This window comes from Ruditapes philippinarum, unplaced genomic scaffold, assembly GCF_026571515.1.
Source record: "Ruditapes philippinarum isolate M1 unplaced genomic scaffold, ASM2657151v2 ctg2259_1_1_1_1, whole genome shotgun sequence".
Taxonomy (NCBI): Eukaryota; Metazoa; Mollusca; class Bivalvia; order Venerida; family Veneridae; genus Ruditapes; species Ruditapes philippinarum.
The window spans coordinates 107,073-128,548 of NW_026866331.1; the positions used below are offsets into that span (position 1 = coordinate 107,073).

The 21,476-nt window shown below is 36.3% G+C and overlaps 1 protein-coding gene across 8 annotated transcripts in view; it reads left to right on the top strand.

Annotated features, from left to right (window-relative positions):
* LOC132732182 (uncharacterized) overlaps nt 1-21,476 on the top strand; it is a 66,403-nt gene that overhangs the window by 38,796 nt on the left and 6,131 nt on the right. For 3 of the 8 annotated variants that reach the window (XM_060718554.1, XM_060718558.1, XM_060718555.1), the window contains exons 6-13: nt 834-861; nt 4,937-5,167; nt 5,676-5,807; nt 14,550-14,681; nt 15,096-15,268; nt 17,239-17,338; nt 17,984-18,052; nt 20,910-20,966. In XM_060718554.1, the coding sequence (XP_060574537.1) occupies nt 834-861; nt 4,937-5,167; nt 5,676-5,807; nt 14,550-14,681; nt 15,096-15,268; nt 17,239-17,338; nt 17,984-18,052; nt 20,910-20,966 (922 nt within the window). Of the gene's footprint in view, nt 1-833; nt 862-4,936; nt 5,168-5,675; nt 5,808-14,549; nt 14,682-15,095; nt 15,269-17,238; nt 17,339-17,894; nt 18,053-19,203; nt 19,277-20,909; nt 20,967-21,476 lie in introns of those variants that run through there. The other 5 variants (XM_060718557.1, XM_060718559.1, XM_060718560.1 and 2 more) reach the window with 5 other exon arrangements.

Here is a 21,476-nt window from a genome sequence, read left to right on the forward strand (position 1 = left end):
TGAGCAAGGTAATCAATTACATGATGATTACAGTGTAATCATGTAATCAATTAAAAAATCAGTGATTACAGTTAATGATTACCCCAGGTCTGGTTATGGCCCTTTAATAATTTTTAATTTTAAAGTTTGTCCGGACTACTTCTCTTATACCACTAATGCAATTTCAATGAAACTTTACAGGATTGATCTGTAGCTCAAGTCCTTGCGCATATTGCACGGGTTTTCCGGTTGAATGATTTTTGGCCGAGTTATGGCCCTTTGATTAAAAGGTTTCTTTTTCTGTGTGTTGCCAGATACACAAAAGCTTGTCCGGACTACTCATCATAAACTACTGGTGCAATTTCATCCAAACTTTACAGGAATGATCAGTACCAAGTCTAGTTGTGCACATTGTCAGCATTTTCCGGTTCAATGATTTTTGTTTGAGTTATGGCCCTTTAATAATTTTTATTTTTAAAGTTTGTCCAGACTACTTCTCTTATACCACTTATGCAATTTCAATGAAACTTTACAGGATTGATCTGTAGCTCAAGTCCTTGCGCATATTGCACGGGTTTTCCGGTTGAATGATTTTTGGCCGAGTTATGGCCCTTTGATAAAAAGGTGTTTTTTTCTTTGTGTTGCCAGATACGCAAAAGCTTGTCCGGACTACTCCTCATAAACTACTGGTGCAATTTTATCCAAATTTTACAGGAATGATCAGTACAAAGTGGTTAGTCTAGTTGTGCACTGTCCGTCTGTCTGTCCGTCTGTCACAAAATTTGTCCCAACATGAAATTGGCCATCATGAGGCGACACATGTGATTACTGATCGCTCTTGTATTTTATTCCAGGGAAATCAAGATACAAGACAGTCAAATGGTATGTATACTGTTACTAAAATTATGTTCCCAAACAAGCACAAATATAGCAGTCCCATGTCAGTTTGTCTGTGGATAGGATGAACAGATACATAACTCAAACTGTGGTTATCTTATTACCCCATCCTCTGACCCCTTGCTTTTAAAGCAAAAAGATATTTTAACCACATAAAAACATCACTGAATTAATAATCAGAATTTTTTTCACTGTAACCTATTGTAAAACTTCCTACCTTTCCCCAAGAAACCCATATAAGTACTTATTTCTGCGGGTTTGATATTCTGTGATTTGAAATTTCCAAGTCATTGTCCCAACTGGTCTGAAAATTAGCAGCCGATGACCTTTATATGTGGGGCGTCCGTGGCTGAATGATTAAGGTCGTTGACTTTAAACCACTTGCCCTCTCACAGTTAATGGTATGGATCCCGACAGGAACTTTGGATTCTTTCATGTGAGGAAGCTATCCAGCTACCTTATGGAATAACGGAGGTGCACAGAGCAGCACCTGATGTCTTTCTTCACTAGTTATGATGACGCATCGCCATATGACCTAAAATGTGTCTTGTGATATCAATTTACCCAATCAAACAAACAAACCTTTTTTTATACTCTTGTTTGAAAAATAGGATGTATTATTGAAATGCCTGTGGCAGGGGTTTGGACGACTTTGTTTGGAGCATATCTCCTACATGCATGGAGGAATTTAATGAAACTTCATAGAAATGTTAATGACAATGAGAAGCCCTGACACACATATAAAGCCGGTCTTTAAGTCAAAGGTCAAGGTCATACTGAGAGGTCATTAAAAATGCTTGTGTGGAGCAAAATTTCTACACGCATTGAGGGAATTCAAGATAACCTGTGAGTTGGAGTGTCAAGCTCTAAATTCATGTCCCTGTGGCCAAGGTCAAGGTCACAAATAGAGGTCGAAGTTCAGGACATAAATAGAGACCATTTAGTCATCATTTATTGAGAGATTGTAACACAAATTGTCATTATCGTGACCTTGGCTGTCAAACATATAATTTAGGTCAATATATGATTGGTCAAGGTTACTAAAGATGATGAAATATTCAGATTTGGGTGAAAGGAATTGCTCCATGCATGAACCAGTTCTCTAGGACAAAGTCAAGGTCACACTAAGAGCTGATTGAAAAACCCTTGTTCAGAGCTCATAGGGGTTTTATGCCCACACTATAGGGGGGGGGGGGCATTTAGATTTTCCTTTGTTCATGCTTCCCTCTGTACAAAACCAGAGGTGTGACTTGGAGAACAATGGGTAACTGTACATTTTCTTTGATCCTATACATTCCGTTTTTACTTGTGTGTCTTTTTTTTAGACATTGTGTGACTAAAAATGGCTAGAAAGATAGAAGGAAGTCACATAAAGTAGAGAAAATAAGAGGCCCTAAAGAAAGTCCAAAACGGCATAATTGAAAATGTTGCAGGCTAGGTTTGATTGAGCCTGTTGACATGGAAGGTACTGTTTCGTAAGTACGTCTGTCTGTTCCCGTGTCGCATGTAGCTCAAAAAGTATTTGACCTAGTGTCATGAAACTTTACAGAAATATTGGTCAGCATATGTAGTTGTATACCTGGGTGTTTGCGTGTGGATTTATTCAGTATTTGTAGAGTTATTGCCCCTGACTTAGTAAAAATTAGAATTTTTCAACTTGTGTTGCAAGTAGCTCAAAAAGTGTTTGACCTGTAGTCATGAAACTTTACAGGAATGTTGATTAGCATGTGTTATTGTGCACCAGGGGTTTGGTTGTGGATTTATTTAGAGTAATTGCCCTATAAATAGTAAAAATTAGCAATTTTCAACTTGAGCATGTATATCTCAAAAGTATTTGATCTAAAGTCATAAAACTTTACAGAAATGTTGTTCGCATATGAAGTTGTACACCTGGGGGTTTGATTTTGGATTTATTGAGTATTTGTAGAGTAATTGCCCTTGACATAGTAAAAACCATTCCAAAATAATGTGCTGTGTGTACCTTGTATGCTTGAGTTAGAATCAACCAACAGGAAATATGATCAACATCATTGAAGATGTGCACCTTGGGTTTTGCAAGTCAATTTTTTTTTCTGTTTTGTTAGTTATTGCCCTTGACAAAATAAATTAAAGACTTGTTCATGCATAGCTTAAAAAGTATTTGACCAGTAGTACTGAAAATGGAAAGTATTCAAGAATGTTGGTCAGCATGACTGTGTAGTTATGCATCTTGGGGTTCGCTTGTTTAATGCCACCGCAGCATCTGTGATGCGATGGCATATAGCAATTTACCTGTGTGTGTTTGTATGTGTGTTATATAGATTATATAGTGAACTTAAAAATCTTTTTGTGAAAAACCACTAGTCCAATTTCAACCAAACTTGGTAGGATTGATCCTTGGGTGAAGGGCTTCCATAGTTGTTCAAAGAATTTCATTCCATGCAACAACCTGTTTGCCATGGCAACCAAAAGAAATTATAAGAATAAATTTAAAAAAAAATTTCTTGTAAAGACCCGCATGGCCTATAGCATAGATATTTTGCATAAGGCATAGTCTGGTAGACCTCTACCAAGATTGTTCAAATTATAGACCTGGGGTCAAAATTGGCCCCACCCCTGGGGTCATTCATTTTCACTATATGTACATATAGTAAAAACTTAAATACCTTCTTGTCTGAAGGTACAAGGCTTAGAGCTTTGATATCTGGTATATGATATCATCTATAGGTACTCTGCCAATGTTGTTCAAATTTTACCTCTAGCTTCAAAATTAGCGCCACGGGGGTTATAATTTTTCCTTATATGTATATAGTAAAACCTTAAAAATCATCTTCTCGAAATTGACAAAGGCTTAGGAGGTTAGATATTTTGCATGAAACATTTTGTAGTGAACCTCTGCCAAGATTGTTCAAATTATAGCCCTGGGGTCAAAATTGGCCCTGCCCCGGTGGTCATTGATTTTCACTATGTACATAGAGTAAAAAATTTAAAAATCTTATTGCCTGAAGGTACAAGCCTTTGAGCTTTGATATTTGGTATATGATATCATCTATAGGTACTCTACCAAAGTTGTTCAAATTTTGCCTCTAGTGTCAAAATTAGCCCCGCCCCAGGGGTCATAGGTTTTTCTTACATGTATATAGTAAAAACTTTAAAAAATCATCTTCTTTAATTGACAAAGGCTAGAGGTTAAATATTTTGCATGAAACATTGTGTAGTGAATGTCTAGCAAGATTGTTCAAATTATAGCCCTGGGGTCAAAATTGGCCCCGCCCCAGGGGGTCATTGATTTTCCCTATATGCATATAGTAAAAATTTAAAAAATCTTCTTTTAAAGAACCCAAAGAGCTAGAGCTAAAATATTTAGCATGAAACATCTTCTAATGGGTGTCTACCAAGTTTGTTCAAATAAAAGCCCCGGGATCAAAATTGGCCCCGCCCCAGGGGGTCATTGATTTTTTAAACTTGGTTTCTTTTTACTTTTGTCCCATATTTTTCCTTAAATGAAAATTCATGATTCAATGATGCCAAATGATGATTTCCTCATCTGATTGAACTTAAAATTGTTTTTTTTTTCCATTATTTTTTAGAATAACTCATTAGCCAATATGTATTAGATAATGGTATCACTTAATTTATCATTCGAATTTTAATGGTGAAAGGCTTCATGTCTATAAAAATTGTCCCCCCGCCTTTTAAAAAAAAATGAAAAAAAAATATAGAAATAGGCTCCATCTGTCTGTCTGTTCAAATTGAGAGGTACTTGTGTGACTAGGAGAACAATGGGTAACGGTATTTTTTCTTACTTAAATAATGGTTAGGCGATGATGACACTTTTTTTTAGCAAGACAATTAATTTCAATAATTGGTACAAGATGAAATATCATAAAATATAGGTCAAGTTCAAATTTAGCTTCAAACAACTTTTTTTTCAAATAGTAAAGGTGGCAGGTGGGAGTATGAATCAACATTAGTGATAGTTCTAGTTGTTGTCTGGCCCTTAATTTTTGACTGCCCTGCTTGAAGCTATGAATGGTTATCAGGGAGGATATTATTAACACCTTTTCGATTGTTTTTTTAGGGGCCATTACAAATGATCGGGACCAAATTTCTGATCAAAGACCAAGTGTTCCATCACCATACAGCATTGGAGGAGATAGTATTACAATGGAGTCAATGCTCCCTTTGGAAAGAATGGAACTTGGACAACAAGAAGAACGAGTGGCTAGAGGAATAAATGATGGGGCTACTGGAGGAGTTTCACAAGCTGGAGCAGAAGAAACATTGTACAAAGCTGCTTATTTGCCACCTAGTATGCATTTATTTCTATTGTATCTTTATTTCCCCTATATTATAGATGGATGCATATACATTTCCCTTTGTCAATCCATAACTTTGTCATGCTGTTCTTCCATAGACCGGATAATGTTGCTAATTGAAACTCTAAAAGTATGCTAAAGTTATGAAACTTTCTAGGAACAGTTTACCAGCATTTTTACTAATGCATGTGGTGGTTTTGATGCAAATTTATGGAAGTTTAGTGGGGTTACTCCCTGATTAAGCAATAATTGCATTTTTAGATTTTTGTCACATGTAACTCCAAATGTGTAACACTTGAGCTATGCATGGTACTTGCTAAGAATATCTGTCATTATGTAAATTTACACTCTTTGATATCTTTTCACAAATTAGTATCAGATTAGCATGATCCCAGATTAAGAAAAAAAAATAACATATTTTGACTTCTGTCTGAACTTTCAGTAAATTTTTTAGTCTATAAACCTTGATAATGTGCTTTTTACCTTTGCCTTTGATTACAGTGAATATTGGTGACATTGGTATTGTAGGCAGCTACCAGACATGCAATGACAGCAGCTCTTTCACGCGAGGTTATGCCACAGCACCTGGCCCTCCCCCAAATCAGACAGCTCAGAATGTACACCTTCCACCAGGTACTAAGTTAGAGAGAAACATATAGTTATATAATGATGTCTCCCAAATTTATTCGGATATTGTTTTTGCCTTCGCGATCTGTCTGTCCATCCATCCGTACAAACCCAGAGGTACTTGTGTTACCTGGAAAACAGTAAATTCTCTTTGATCCTAATTATTTCGCTTTTAGCTCCCCTGTCACAAAGTGACATGGTGAGCTATTGTGATCGCTTTTCGTCTTGGGTCTGACCGCCGTCCGTCCGTAAACTTTTACTTTAAACGACATCTCCTCATAAACCACTAAGCCAATTTCATCCAAACTTCACAGGAATGGTCCTTTGGTAGTCAACCTTAAAAATTGTTCAAAGAATTAAATTCCATGCAGAACTCTGGTTGCCATTGCAACTGAAAGAAAAATTTAAAAAATCTTCTTATAGAAAACCGAAAGAACTAGAGGTTAAATATTTAACATGAAACATCGTCTAGTCAATGTCTACCAAATTGGTTCAAATAAATGCCCTGGGGTCAAAATTGGCCCACCCCAGGGGGTTATTGATTTTCCTTATTTGTATATAGTAAAAACTTAAAAAAAATCTTCTTTTAAAAAACCCAAAAAGCTAGAGCTTAGATATTGTGCATCAAGGATCTTCTAGTGGGTGTCTATCAAGTTTGTTCAAATAAAAGCCCTAGGGTTAAAATTGGCCCCACTACAGTAAAAACTTAAAAAATCTTTTTAAAAAAACCAAAGAACTAGAGCTAAGATATATAGCATGAAACATCTTCTAATGGGTGTCTACCAAGTTTGTGCAAATAAAAGCCCTTGGGTTAAAATTGGTCCCATTCAAAGGGCCCCCCCAGGGGCTTCATCAGTTTTATATAAAGTTATATAGGGAAATCGTCTTGTCTAAATACACAAGGTCATACAGCCTTGATATTTGGCATGTAACATGATCTAGTAGTCCTCCATAAAGATTGATAACCAGGTTTTCAACAAAAACCGGGTTATTGTTATGCCGAAGCCGGCGGGCGGGTGGGCGTTCAGGCTTCAACTTTAGGTTCCGCTCAATAATTATGCCCCCATTTCGAAGAAAAGGGGGTATATTGCTTTGCACTTGTCGGTCCGTCGGTCCGTAGACCAAATGGTTTCCGAGTGATAATTAAAGAACCCTTGGGCCTAGGAACTTCAAACTTGGTATGGTGATTGGTCATGACCAGTAGATGACCCCTATTGATTTTGGGGTCAAGGGGTCAAAGGTCAAGGTCACATTGACCTTGTAAGCAAAAACGGTTTCCGATCAATAACTAAAGAACCTTAAGGCCTAGGAACTTCAAACTTGGTATGGTGATTGGTCATGATCAGTAGATGACCCCTATTGATTTTGGGGTTAAGGGGTCAAAGGTCAAGGTCACATTGACCTTGTAGGTAAACTTGAAACTTGAAACTTGAAAACTTGATTTAACGCCTATTTCTACATATAAAATACATATTCAATGGCGTTGTACAGCTATATACCTTATATGTGCTACTCCCAGTGCTACCATACACAATACTCCCAGCAGTGCGACGGTCTCAGTGATTGGGTCAATCCCCACCAACATGTAACAATCTACACCCCTGCACCCCTGCACATGATAACACATGGGCTAGACTTTATTATATTATTATACAATGAAAATAATAAAAACACTAGAAATATACAAACATGCACAAAACAATTAGGAACAGACAATGCCTTCAGCGTCACTTAAAAAAGTGCAAAAAAGTCCTTGAAGTAAAATGATTTCAGTTGTCTTTTGAAAATTTCAACAGATTCACATTTTCTCATATTAATAGGTAGTTCATTCCACAATTTTGGTCCTATCGTGCTAAAAGCTCTGTCAGAAAAAGGTAAAAATGGTTTCCGATCAATAGCGAAAGAACCCTTAGGCCTAGGGACTTCAAACTTGATATGGTGATTGGTCATAATCAGTAGATGACCCCTATTGATTTTGGGGTCAAGGGGTCAAAGGTCAAGGTCACATTGACCTCTTAGGTAAAAATGGTTTCTGATCAATAACTAAAGAACCCTTAGGCCTAGGAACTTCAAACTTGGTATGGTGATTGGTCATGACCAGCAGATGAGCCCTATTGATATTGGGGTTAAGGGGTCAAAGGGCAAGGTCACATTGACCTTGTAGGTAAAAATACTTTCCAATCAATAACTTAAGAACCCTTAGGCCTAGGAACTTCAAACTTGGTATGGTGATTGGTCATGACCAGCAGATGACCTATTGATTTTGGGGTCAAGGGGTCAAAGGTCAAGGTCACATTGACCTTGTAGGTAAAAACGGTTTCCGATCAATTAACTAAAAACGCTTAGGCCTAGGAACTTCAAACTTTGTATGATGATTGGTCGTGACCAGCAGATGACCCCTATTGAGTTTTGGGTCAAGGGGTCAAAGGTCAAGGTCACATTGACCTTGTAAGTAAAAACGGTTTCTGATCAATAACTTAAGAACGCTTGGGCCTAGGAACTTCAAACTTGGTATGGTGATTTTTCATGACCAGCAGATTACCCCTATTGATTTTGGGATCAAGGGGTCAAAGGTCAAGGTCACATTGACATTGTAAGTAAAAACGGTTTCTGATCAATAACTAAAGAACGCTTCGGCCTAGGAACTTCAAACTTGGCATGGTGATTGGTCATGAGCAGCAGATGACGCCTATTGATTTTGGGGTCAAAGGTCAAGGTCACATTGACCTTGTATGTTAAAATGGTTTCCGATCAATAACTAAAGAACCCTTAGGCCTAGGAACTTCAAACTTGGTATGGTGATTGGTCATGACCAGCAGATGACCTATTGATTTTAGGGTCAAGGGGTCAAAGGTCAAGGTCACATTGACCTTGTAGGTAAAAACGGTTTCTGATCAATTAACTAAAAACGCTTAGGCCTAGGAACTTCAAACTTTGTATGATGATTGGTCGTGACCAGCAGATGACCCCTATTGAGTTTTGGGTCAAGGGGTCAAAGGTTAAGGTCATGACCAGTAGATACATGATAACCCTTATTAATTGTTTGATCACTGGGTCAGAAGTCATGCATAATAACCTTATCACATGACTAATTGGCTGCTGATAGGGGGCATACATGTTTTACAAACATATCTTGTTTGAGTTTGTTTTGGCCTATTGACACCAAACTTGGTGTGTACGTAGCTTATATCAAGAGGCAGCTTGGGATTGCTACCCAGGTGTCTGTGATCAAGGTCACTGTTACTAAAAGAGAAATTCAGTTTCAGCTCAATAACTTGAGTTTGCTTTGGCCTATTGACACCAAACTTGGTGTATGGGTAGGTAATATCAAAAGGCAGCTTGGGATTGCTACCCAGATGTCAGTGGTCAAGGTCAAGGTTACTGATATTAAAAATAGAAATTCAGTTTCTGCTTAATAACTTGTGTTTGCTTTGGCCTATTGACACCAAACTTGATGAATGGGTAGCTTATATCAAGAGGCAGCTTTGGATTGCTACCCAGGTGTCTGTGATCAAGGTTTATGTATTTAGTTTACATGTAATAACTTGAGTTTGCTTTGACACCAAACTTGCTGTCTGGCAGCTTTGGATTGCCACTTAAATACATGGCAGCAAGGTCAAGGTCATTTGCTTACAATTGAATTTTCAGCTTCTACTCAATAACTTTAGTGCACTTTGACCTATTGATTGCTGTCACATCAAAACTTGGTCATTGAAAACTTGGTTTTCGTGGCATTGCGGCGCTTCTTGTTCAAATTATGCCCCTAGGGTCAAAATTGGCTTGTCCATTGGGGTTCCTGGATTTTTGGTCATAGTTTTTGTGTCGCCTTGAAAAGGTGACATATAGGGGTTACTTTTGTCGGCGGCGTCGGCGGCGGCGTCGTTGTCGGCGTCCCCTAAAGCTTGTTCGGAGCATAACTCAGTCACTATAAGTCTGATTGACTTCAAACTTGGTATGCATGCTTCTTTCAATAACCCGAAGTGCAGTGCACAGGGACTGGTACTCTGCAGTTCTTATTTTTTGAGTTATTGCCCTTTGTTAATTTTCATACTTTAATTTTGTCCGGGCCATTTCTCTTCAACTATAAAAAGCTGTGGACTTGAAACTTCATAGGAGGATAGATCTCATTAAGAAGAAGTGCAGTGCACAAGAACCGGTACTCTGCACTTCCTAATTTTGAGTTATTGCCCTTTGTTAATTTTCATTCTTTATTTTTGTCCGGGCCATTTCTCCTAATGTATAAAAGCCATGGACTTGAAACTTCATAGGATGATAGGTCTCATTAAGAAGAAGTGCAGTGCACAAAAACAGGTACCCTGCATTTCTTATTTTTTGAGTTATTGCCCTTTGTTTATTTTTCATACTTTAATTTGTCCGGGCCATTTCTCCTTAAGTATAAAAGCTATGGACTTGAAACTTCATAGGATGATAGATCTCATTAAGAAGAAGTGCAGTGCACAATAATCGGTACTCTGCATTTCTTAATTTTTGAGTTATGGCCCTTTGTTAATTTTCATTCTTAATTTTTGTACAGGCCATTTCTCCGAAAGTATAAAAGTTATGGACTTGAAACTTCATAGGATGATAGATCTGATTAAGAAAAAGTGCAGTGCATAAGAACTGATACTCTACATTTCTTATTTTTTTAGTTATTGCCCTTTGTTGATTTTCTTACTTTATTTTTGTCCTGGTCATTTCTCCTCAAGTATGAAAGCTATGGACTTGAAACATCATAGAATGATAGATCTTATTGATAAGAAGTGCAGTGCACTGCACTTATTAATTTTTTAGTTATTGCCCTTTGTTATTTTTCCTATTTCATTTTTGTCCTGGCCATTTCTCCTAAACTACATTGTTCACAAGGCGACACATCCGACTCGCGGAGTTCTAGTTTGGGTTATAGTATGGTGAATGTGGGGCGGCGGGCAGGCAGGCAGCGGGTGGGCAGGGAAAAATTTCCATTACAGTTTTCTCAGCAACATAGGTATCATCTACTTCCTGTTAACTGTCTTAGTTAAATTTTTGACATTAATGGTCAATCGTAGGAAAGTTTTGTAACAGTTTTCTCGGCAACTACTCATCACAGCCTCATGATATTTGGCATACAGCATTAACCTGTGGTCCCATATTTTGGGATTCGAGATCAGGTCTGTCGCTCATCCACATCCTTTTTACCAACTTAGTTAAAGTTTTTATATTAATGGTCAATGGTAAACATTTTTCGTAACATTACAGCCTCATGATATATGGTATACAAATGCAACCTGGCCTTTTCTGTCTTTGATCCCTTTTTAGCTCACCTGTCACAAAGTGACAGGGTGAGCTTTTGTGATCGCTTTTCGTCCGGCGTCCGGCCGTCCGGCGTCCGTCCGTCGTCCGGCCGTAAACTTTTACTTTAAATGACATCTCCTCATAAACCACTAAGCCAATTTCATCCAAACTTCACAGGAATGTTCCTTTGGTGGTCACCTTTAAAAATTGTTCAAAGAATTTAATTCCATGCAGAACTCTGGTTGCCATGGCAACCGAAAGAAAAAACTTTAAATATCTTCTTTTAAAAAACCATAAGAGCTAGAGCTTAGATATTTGGCATGAAACATCTTCTAGTGAGTGTCTACCAAGTTTGTTCAAATAAAAGCCCTGGGGTCAAAACTGGCCCGGCCCCAGGGGTGTCATTGTTTTTAACTATATGTGTATAGTAAAAACTTAAAAAAAATCTTCTTTTAAAAAGCCCAATGAGCTAGAGCTTAGATGTTTAGCATGAAACATCTTCTTATGGGTGTCTACCAAGTTTGTGCAAATAAAAGCCCTTGGGTTAAATTGGCCCTGCAACGTTGGGGGGTGGGGGTTGGGGGGGCCTATATACAGGTGAGCGACCTCAGGGCCATCATGGCCCTCTTGTTTTAAAATCTTTAAAAAAGTCGTTGACTTCAAACCACTTGCCCTTCACCGCTGTGGGTTTGAATCCCCGACAGGGACTTTGGATTCTTCATGTGAGGAAGCCATCCAGCTAGCTTACGGAACATCGGTGGTTCTACTCGGGTGCCCGTTCGTGCCTGAAAAAAATGCACAGAAGGGCACCTGAGGTCTTCCTCCACCAGTAAAGCTGGAACGTGGCGATATGACCTATACTGTGTTGATGTGAAGTAAAACCCAACACAAACAAACAAACGGCCTCATGATATTTGGTATACAAATGCAACCCGGCCTTTTCTGTCTTTGATCCCTTTTTTTTAAAAATAAATCTTTAAAAGGCCTATAGCTTTGATATTTGGTATGTAACATCATCTTGTGGTCCCCTACAAAGATTCTTCAAATACTGCCCCTAGGGGCTCTTCCAGGGGGCTCAATAGTTTTATAAAAAGTTAAATACATGAAGGGAATCTTAAAAAACTTCCTGTCTAAATCCACAAGGCACAAAGCCTTGATATATGGTATGTAACATGATTTAGTGATCTTCTACAAAGATTGTCCAAATTATGCCCAAAGGATGAAAAAGGGCCCCGCCAGGGGTCTTAATATTGATATAAAAAACTTTAAATCACTTCTTGTCAAAATCCACAAGGCCTAGAGCCTTGATATTTGGTATGTACATGTAGCATGATCTAGTGGTCCTCTACAAAGATTGTTGATATTAAGCCCCTAGGGTCTGAAGGGGCCCGGCCAGGGGGCTTATCGATTTTATAAAAGTTAGATAGGAAAATCTTAAAAAATCTACTTGTCAAAATGTACAAGTCCTATATCTTGATATGTGGAATGTAACATCATCTAGTGGTCCTTCACAAAGATTGTTCAAATAATGCCCCTAGGGTTAAAAGTGGCCCCTCTAGGGAGTCATCAATTTTACTTTGAGTTATATAGGCATAGAGCTTCGATATTTGGTATATAATGAGTGGTCCTTTGTGAAGATTGTTCAAATTATTCCCCTGGGTTCAAAAGGGGCCCACCAGGCGCCTAACTAGTTTTATGTAGAGTAATGAAAATCTTAAAACTTCTTCTCAAAAATCTCAAGACCTAGAACTTTGAAATGTGGTATGTAAGGTCTAAAATTAAAAGAAAAAATAACACATTTAAACATCTGAACCAGTGGTTCAGTTTTGAAATAATTTTACGCAAACATTTCCATGGTGACAGTGTACAAGAAAGGTTAAGATAAAGTTCTCTCTTGTTTTCAAGTTGTTAGTCCATGTGTGACTATAAAGGCTAGATCAACAGAAAAGTCATTTAAGTACCATTTCGTAAGTATGTCTGTCTGGTTGTCCTGCCATCTGCATTAATCTTCGTCTGGCCTTCTCAGGTCAATCTATTGGTTGGATTTCAATCAAACTTTACAGGAGTGATCAGTACCATTCCTTGTTGTGCACATCACCTACACGTTCTGCTTCGCTGCACAAAAAAGCCCGCCAGAGCTAGAAATAGAAAAATCTTGTTGGGCCTTCACATGTCAACTACTGGTGGGATTTTAACCAACCAAACTTTACAGGAGTGATCAGTACCATTCCTTATTGTGCACATCATCAGCACGTTCTGCTTTGCTGCACAAAATGGCCTCCAGAGCTCAAATTGAAAAATTGTGTGCAACTTTCACAGGTCCAACTACTGGTGGGATGTCAACTAAACTTTGCAGGAGTGATCAGTACCATCCCTTGTTGTGCACATTACTGGCACATTCTGCTTTTCTTCCAAAATGGTGGCCAGAGCTAAAAGTAGAAAAATCTTTTCCAGCTTTTACAGGTGAAACTCCTGGTTGGATTTCAACTTTGCTTTACAGGAGTGATCAGTACTATCCCTTGTGGTGCACATTGCAGGCATTTTCTGCTGCGCTACACAAAACGGTAGCCAGAGCTTAAAATAGAAAATCTTATCCAGCCTTCACAGGCCAAACTTCTATGGGATTTCAATCAAACTTTATTGGTCGGAGACCATCAACCGGACACTTTTGGAACATTTTTCCGTAGAGATTTCATAATTTTTAACATAAAGACCAAAAAATTTGACACAGTTCAGCTAGGTTCTTCTCCTAACTAATAAACTAGTTTGTTTATTTCTGATTGTATTGACACTTATATCTGAGGCTCGACAAGGAGGGTAACAAAATTACCTAAATTGTCTACACTACAGCACCATGTGTCCGGACAGATATGTACATGATGTGATTTAATTCCGATAAAAGCCTGGGTGTTTTGATTTTTGATTTGTAACATGATATACAATATGTCAGCAACAAATGCTGAAGTTTTGGATATTCTATTATTCACTCTGCAAGTGATTATAGCTGGTATATGAGGTCAGGCATTGCTTTCTTGACCCCCGAATTTCAACGTTAACATTCTTGAAATAGACATTAAAATATTACCATTTACGGAGGTTGAAATAAATTCATTTACTTAATTTTAAAAGAAACATGCACTTATTGTTGATAAAAAAGTGACTGACAACCACTGAACAAAGAAAATACTAAATTAAGCATTTTCGGGGCCGTCCGGGTTTGGTGGTTGTCCGGTTTTGGTGATCCCCAACCAGTACAGAAGTGACCAACATAGTTTGGGGAGACATGTTTTTGTGACTAAAACCCTTCTAGTTATGTAATCTAGTTGTTAATTGTATTTTATTTTCTCATTTACTATTAATGTAAAATGAAAAAAAAAAATTAAATAAAGTTAAACGCATAAGAATAGTTAATTGCTTGAATTGATGATACTCCTGCGATTAATTAGGCTTGGTTTTACAATTTCTTTTCTTCTTCAGCAGTTTCAGAGTCCTCTGCTAGATTTCCTATGTATCAAAGACATGATAGGAGACTTAGGACTTTCAACAACTGGCAGCATAACCATGTTCAGTGCCCAAAAGCTTTAACAGATGCTGGCTTCTTTTATAGAGGTTAATTGAATTTCTTTATTCAATGACTTTTGTATACTTAATGATTATTTACACAAGCATATTATGTTTAATTTATAGCTCGTTTATTATATTTATATTATACGTAGAGCTATTCTACTCACTCGGGTGTTGGTGTCTTTTGGTCAAGCTTTTGATTACCCTCCCCCCACCCCACATATTTCCTATATCATTTCAGGTAATTCTTTGAAACTTTTAATACTTGTTAAGTTACATTATCCTTATTTCTAGGCAAGTACTTATAAAAGTTGAGCGCAGTGTTAGCTCACCTGACCACAAAGTTCTATTTAATATTTAATGCTAATCTGAGAATAACGCTCCTAGGCCTTTGCTTTTTTGTCGCTTCAATCATTTGTTACTAATACTATCGTGTTTTTATGTATTTCATTACTGTAGAGATCGACGACGAATGCCAATGTTTCGAATGTGGACAAGTTTTAAAAGAATGGAGCGCATGTGATAATCCATGGAGTGAACATGCACGACATTCCCCGGATTGTCCTTTTGTGAAGAGAGAGAAAGGGCAAGCATTTGTGAATGAAGTGAGGAAGAATACTGCTAAAAAGGAGGTACAACATAAGTTAATGTTTTTTAACCTTCCATGTTGAAAGATGATTGTTTTGTTATTATGCTCCTAAAAAATTGGGAGGCATATAGGTTTTGTATCGTCTGTCCTTCCATCTGAACTTTTTCTGCTCTATAACTTTGACATTTATGTTTGGATTTTTAAATAATTTTGTATAAATGTGGCCTATATTCGAGCAATGTGTCATGTGCAACATCTAGATATAAAGCTCAAAGTTCAAGGTCACACTCAAGGTCACACTCTGACTTCAAAGGAAATTTTTTATAAAATGCATTGATCTTGGTGTCTGATCAACAATTCTGTCATTGCTGGATGGATTTAAAAATTATTATGCAAAAATATGTTAGACATAATGACAATGTGTGGTGGACAACAATTAGATCCCTAGCTCAAATGTCAAGGTTACACTTGTAGATCAAAAGTCATGATAAAAGTCCACTGATGTTCATGTCAGGTCAACTATTGTTATTCCTGAATAGATTTAAAAATTATTATGCATAAGTGTGTTGAATATAGCATTGATGTGTCATGCACATGAATCGGGTCCCTACCTGCAAGGTTAATGTCTTACTTGTATTCCAAAGTCATGACTTTTTTTCATAAATATGCATTGATGATTGTATTTGGTCAACAATGTTGTCATTTCATGGATGGATTTTAAAATAATTTGGCATGTGTAAGACATGATGAGGATGTCTCCAGTTCAAAGGTCAAGGTCACACTTGCATGTCAAACATGATGATTGAAATTAGATTAATTGTCTTCTTTTGTGCATTGTTTTGTTATTCATGGATATACTTTGAAAAAAATAAATCTTTAATGTGCTGCTTATTAAGGTATGTGATATTATGATATGTAATGAACAAAATTTAGCTCAGCAGCTCAAAGGTCAAGTTCATACTTTAATTTCAAAATCATGATGTGATAGTGCATTGCTAGTCTTGTCCAGTCTGTGTTTTTTTGTCATTCAGTGACCGATTTTCTAATAACTTTGCTTAAATATATGGTTCTTTAAAACAATTTGTGATGAGTTTGTAGCTTAGAAATCAAGGTCATGCTAGGATTTCTAAGATTTGCAATTTCATAAAAGAACATTGATGAATATATAAAGTCATCAATTCTGTCATCCATGAATTTGAAATAACTAGGCATACTTCTGTGGAACATAAAGAAAAGTTATCACGTTTTGACAGTTTAAAAAGTGAAATTTTACTTGAATGTCAAAAAAGTACATCTGATGGTTATGTCTGGTCATATCTTTGTCATTTATTAATAACTTCTTTGACCTTGAGCCCTGAAAGTTTACAACAAAGTTGTCAGCATGCTTAGTTATGGGCCTGGGGGTTTGCTTGTGGATTTATTCAGTACTAGTATTTGTAAAGTTTTGCCCTTGACTTAGTAAAAGATTTGCAACTTGTCTTGCATTGTAGATCAAGAGTCAGTAAATTGACAAAACATTAGAGTGTGGGGGCACCCGTGTCCTATGGACACATTTCTTGATTTTGTTTTTCTTTAATTTACTATTTAAAGATTTGTTTTTACTGTGTATTTGTTAACCGCCTGACTTAATGGCTCTTATTGAAATAAATACTGAGAATTTAAGAAAGTGTTTGTAAATATTTCTTTTCTCTTATAACACTCTTCAAAGTAACCATGTTTTTGTTATAATTTGTGCCAACCAAAAAACAGCAATCATTTTGAAGCCTTTCTGGAAACAACAGTCACGGGGTTGCCTATGTCACTAGTAAAGATTGAGGCAAGCCTGCACATCAGTGTAGTCTGATCAGGCTCTATAAATGTTCACTTATCAACTATAATCTTATATTTCATCAAGATGTCCCTGATATTTGATAACAGTCCTATATATAGGAACTGGCACATCAATTTTAGAAATTCAGCAGATTAAGGAATTGTTTAAAAACTAGAAGATTTGTTGGTTTTTTTTCTTAACAGATAAGGACCCCTCCAACCATCTTTAGAACAAATACAGGGAGAAGTGAAGCCAACCCACAAAGAAGCTATCAAGCTATGATCGCAGAAGATAACTCTCTAGGTGTGTATATGTACAAGTAGTATAATTTCTCTCATAAATGAAAAAAAAATCTTCTTATTAATTGATTAGGAATTAACTCCACTCAGAGATCAAAAAGCCTAAAAACATAAAATGTGTAGTTTTAACATAGATCAATAATTGAACCACTTAAAAAAGGAAAAATCAGAAATAAATTTAACATGGATAGTGCAATTCCTTGCCCAGTTTAAGTGAAAAGTGTTGCAATGCTGCAAAAATGATCTGAAAATGTGTGCACAAGTCACTAGCTCATACCTGCATCAACTAGAACATAAATCTTGGAAAAATATTTCCAGTCTAATGTCATGTGAATGTACCTTAGTGGAGTGACTTAAATTTATAATTTTATGCAGTACAAAATACATGTTAACAATAATCTGTCTTGTGGAAGGCAGCAAGGCTTATTCTTACAATATCATTTTATGATAATATACATTGTAAAACATGTATTGAAATCACTTGTATTGAAATCACTTGTTTGATCCTATCTAAGGATTGTAGAATTTTCCCCATATGTCATATTAACTTTTTATTCCAGGTTACCTCGTCAACAATTTGGGACCATGATAGCTAAGAAACAAGTATTGAATTGCCCTTTTGTTACAAAACTTTCTTTGTAAAATTCAGATTGTAGTTTGTTGGAAATGGGGTTCACTAAAGAACAGATACAAGTTGCCATTAACAGATTCAGAAAAGGTAGATAGTTTTCTGAGTTTTTTTTTTAATTACAGCATTTTTTACCGGGTTGCACTGGTGCAAACCCGGGTTATAGTATGGTGAATGTCTGGCGGTGGGCGGAGGGCGGGGAAAAACTTTCATAACAGTTTTCACAGCAACTACTTATCACAGCCTTTTAATATTTGGTATACAACATCAACACATGGTCCAATACTGTGGGATTCGATTTCAGGTCTGTCGCTCATCCACTTCCTGTTTGCCAACTTAGTTAAATTTTCAACATTAATGGTCAATGGTAGGAAATTTTGGTAACAGTTTTCTCAGCAAGTACTAATCACAGCCTCTTGATATTTGGCATACAGCATTGACACATGGTCCCATACCGTGGGATTTGATATCAGTTCTGTCGCTCATCTACTTCCTGTTTTTCGACTAAGTTAAATTTTCGACATGAATTGTCGATGGTAGGAAATTTGCGTAACAGTTTTCTCAGTAAGTACTTATCACAGCCTCTTGATATTTGGCATAGGGATCTCATTTTAGGTCAGGTCTGTCGCTCATCCACTTCCTGTTTACCGACTTAGTTAAATTTGTGACATTAATGGTAAATGATAGGTAATTCATGTTAGTAATACTATTTTCTCAGCAACTACTTATCACAGCCTTTTGATATTTTGCATACAACATTAACTAGTGGTCCCATACTGTTGGATCCATTTTCAGATCTGTCGATCATTCATTTCCTATTTACCGACTTAGTTAAATTTTTGACATTAATGGTCAGTGGTAAACATTTTTTGTAACATCACAGCCTCATGATATTTGGTATACAAATGCAACCCGGCCTTTTCTGTCTTTGACCCATTTTATATTATATAATGTTTTTTTTAACACGTTTAAGCTCTAAAGTTCTCAAAAGGAACTTTTTTGAAAAGATGATCTGACGTTTCTGTAGTCTAAAACAACTCATTTTATTGAATCATATTTCTCTGGAGTGATTCTAAGGAGGGCCCCTTCAAAAATGATAAAAAAAATGTATTTGAGTCTGATGACAGGGCCTGAAGCTAAAATTGTTTAAATAATTAGTTTTAATTTGAACCAGTAGCTTGTACACTTAGCAATGAATTATAGGACAATATCAACCCTCTTGCTTGTGTGTTTTAATCTAGATTGAAACTATAGAGGTCATCAAGTTCAGATTTTCAATGTGAGCATATAACCATGGTTACAAAAGACAATTGGCACTTCATTAACTTTCGTAAATGCCATTTGAATAAACACTGACCAGTATCTATCGAATATATCAATATATTTGCTAACTTCATTCGTCAGTGATGTGAGGTGTATTGGTTTAGAAGTTAGACTACTGATCTGAAGGTCTCTGGTTCGATTCCTTACCAGCACCATGTTATGATTTTTTTTAAAATTTACTTTCAAGAATTAATTTGAAATGTTTTACTATAACATTTACGGAATATACCAACTACAGGGTCAAATGCAAGAGAGCCAGATCAATGTTGTTGGACAATACAAACTAAAAAGAAAACACAACCAACAAACAACCTATATCTGTATAATTTTCCGTAAACCTTATTAGTCCCCTACCGGTTTACCGGAGGGGACTTTAGGTTTACCCTCCGTCCGTCTGTCCGTCTGTCAGTCTGTCCGTCCGTCAGTCCGTCCGTCCACAAAACTGGATCCCGCGATAACGCAAAAAGTACTGAAAATATTTTTATGAAACTTGATATATGGATAGATGGCAGTATGGAGATTATGCACGTCTTTTTCTTTTCTTCCTATGTTGAAAAGTGTGGTTGCTATGGCAACAAATAGACTGAAAATATGGCAAATTTTACACATAACCTGGATCCCGCGATAACGCAAAAAGTACTGAAAATATTTTTATGAAACTTGATATATGGATAGATGGTAGTATGGAGATTATGCACATCTTTTTCTTTTCTTCCTATGTTGAAAATTCTGGTTGCTATGGCAACAAATAGACTGAAAATATGGCAAATTTTACACATAACCTGGATCCAGTGATAACACAAAAAGTACTGAAAATATGTTTATGAAACTTGACATATGGGTAGATGGCAGTATGGAAATTATGCACATCCTTTTCTTATCTTCCTATGTTGAAAATTCTGGTTGCTATGGCAACAAATAGACTGAATTTCAAGATTTCTGATTCTAGTTTTTAAGTTTTTTCACTATAAGTTCTTTATTTCTTAAGGTATTTTCTTCAAACTTTAAATATAAATTGCTTGTCATCAACCACATCATATGTGACAAGGTTTACAACTCTAGCACAAAATTTATCAGAATTACCTCCCTTGAACTTAAAATTTTCATGAAAAAAACATTGTTTTTTTTTTAATAACTTCTTTTTTTTAAAGTATCTTCTTCAAACTTCATATAAAGGTTTCTTATTATCACTCAACATTTGTGAGTGTTCAATACTCTAGCAAGACTATTTCCAGAATTATGCCCCTTTTGAACTTAGACTTTTTTTTGAGAAATTGGTTATTTTTAGTCCAACTTCTTCAATCATGATAGGATTTTAAAAATGTTATATTTTGATAACAGGGATGTTTAAAAAATAACTTTAGAGTGTCCTTCAGTCTGTCTGTCTGTACATAAAAACTGTTTCCTGTGATTACTTTTAAATAACTTTTTTAACAAATTTACTTAAAATAGGAACATAAGTGAATGGCCAATGGCCCTTCAGAATGTTGCTTGGGCTCTTACCGGTAGGGGACTTATGGATTGCTTGCAATACTATGATAATTGCTTGTTCATCATGTTGCATGAAGTAAGATTTTTGAAATCAAGTACATGTAAAAAATATTTTCTTATTGTTTTGTTACAGTTAATGGCAGTAAGGAACACACCACAGAACACCTTATAGAAATAATAATTTCTGACGGTAATTTATTTACGAAATGTTTAAATGTTTAAAATACATGTCATAGTAAATGAATCTTGCTTAAAACCTGGGCTATTTGTGTAACAAAGAAGGAGAGTAAAGTAAAACAAGTATATTCACATGGCCATTGTTCAGCATTTATGTCAGACTAAGTCGATATTTTTATCCTTAGAATTCTTGAACTGAAAATAGGCAACCCTTTTTTTTAATCACAAGCCCAATTAACCTGCACGCCTATGCAGTTTGACCTGGCTTTGTATTGTTCCAGGCTTTATACTTTTGGCTAACCCATACATGTGAAACTCCCACTTTTAGTGGGAGACTCCCACTTTCTGCAGCTATATTATCAAAGGATTTTCTTAAAATAAGGTGTATTTTCACAAATTAAAGAAATTTCCCTCTTCTTGATATCAGAATTTTCTTCTTTGTTTATTGCAAATTCTAAAAACTCCCTTTTTGAAGAAAAATCTCCCATTTAATCATCAAAATGATTCAGTAGGATAAAGGTCA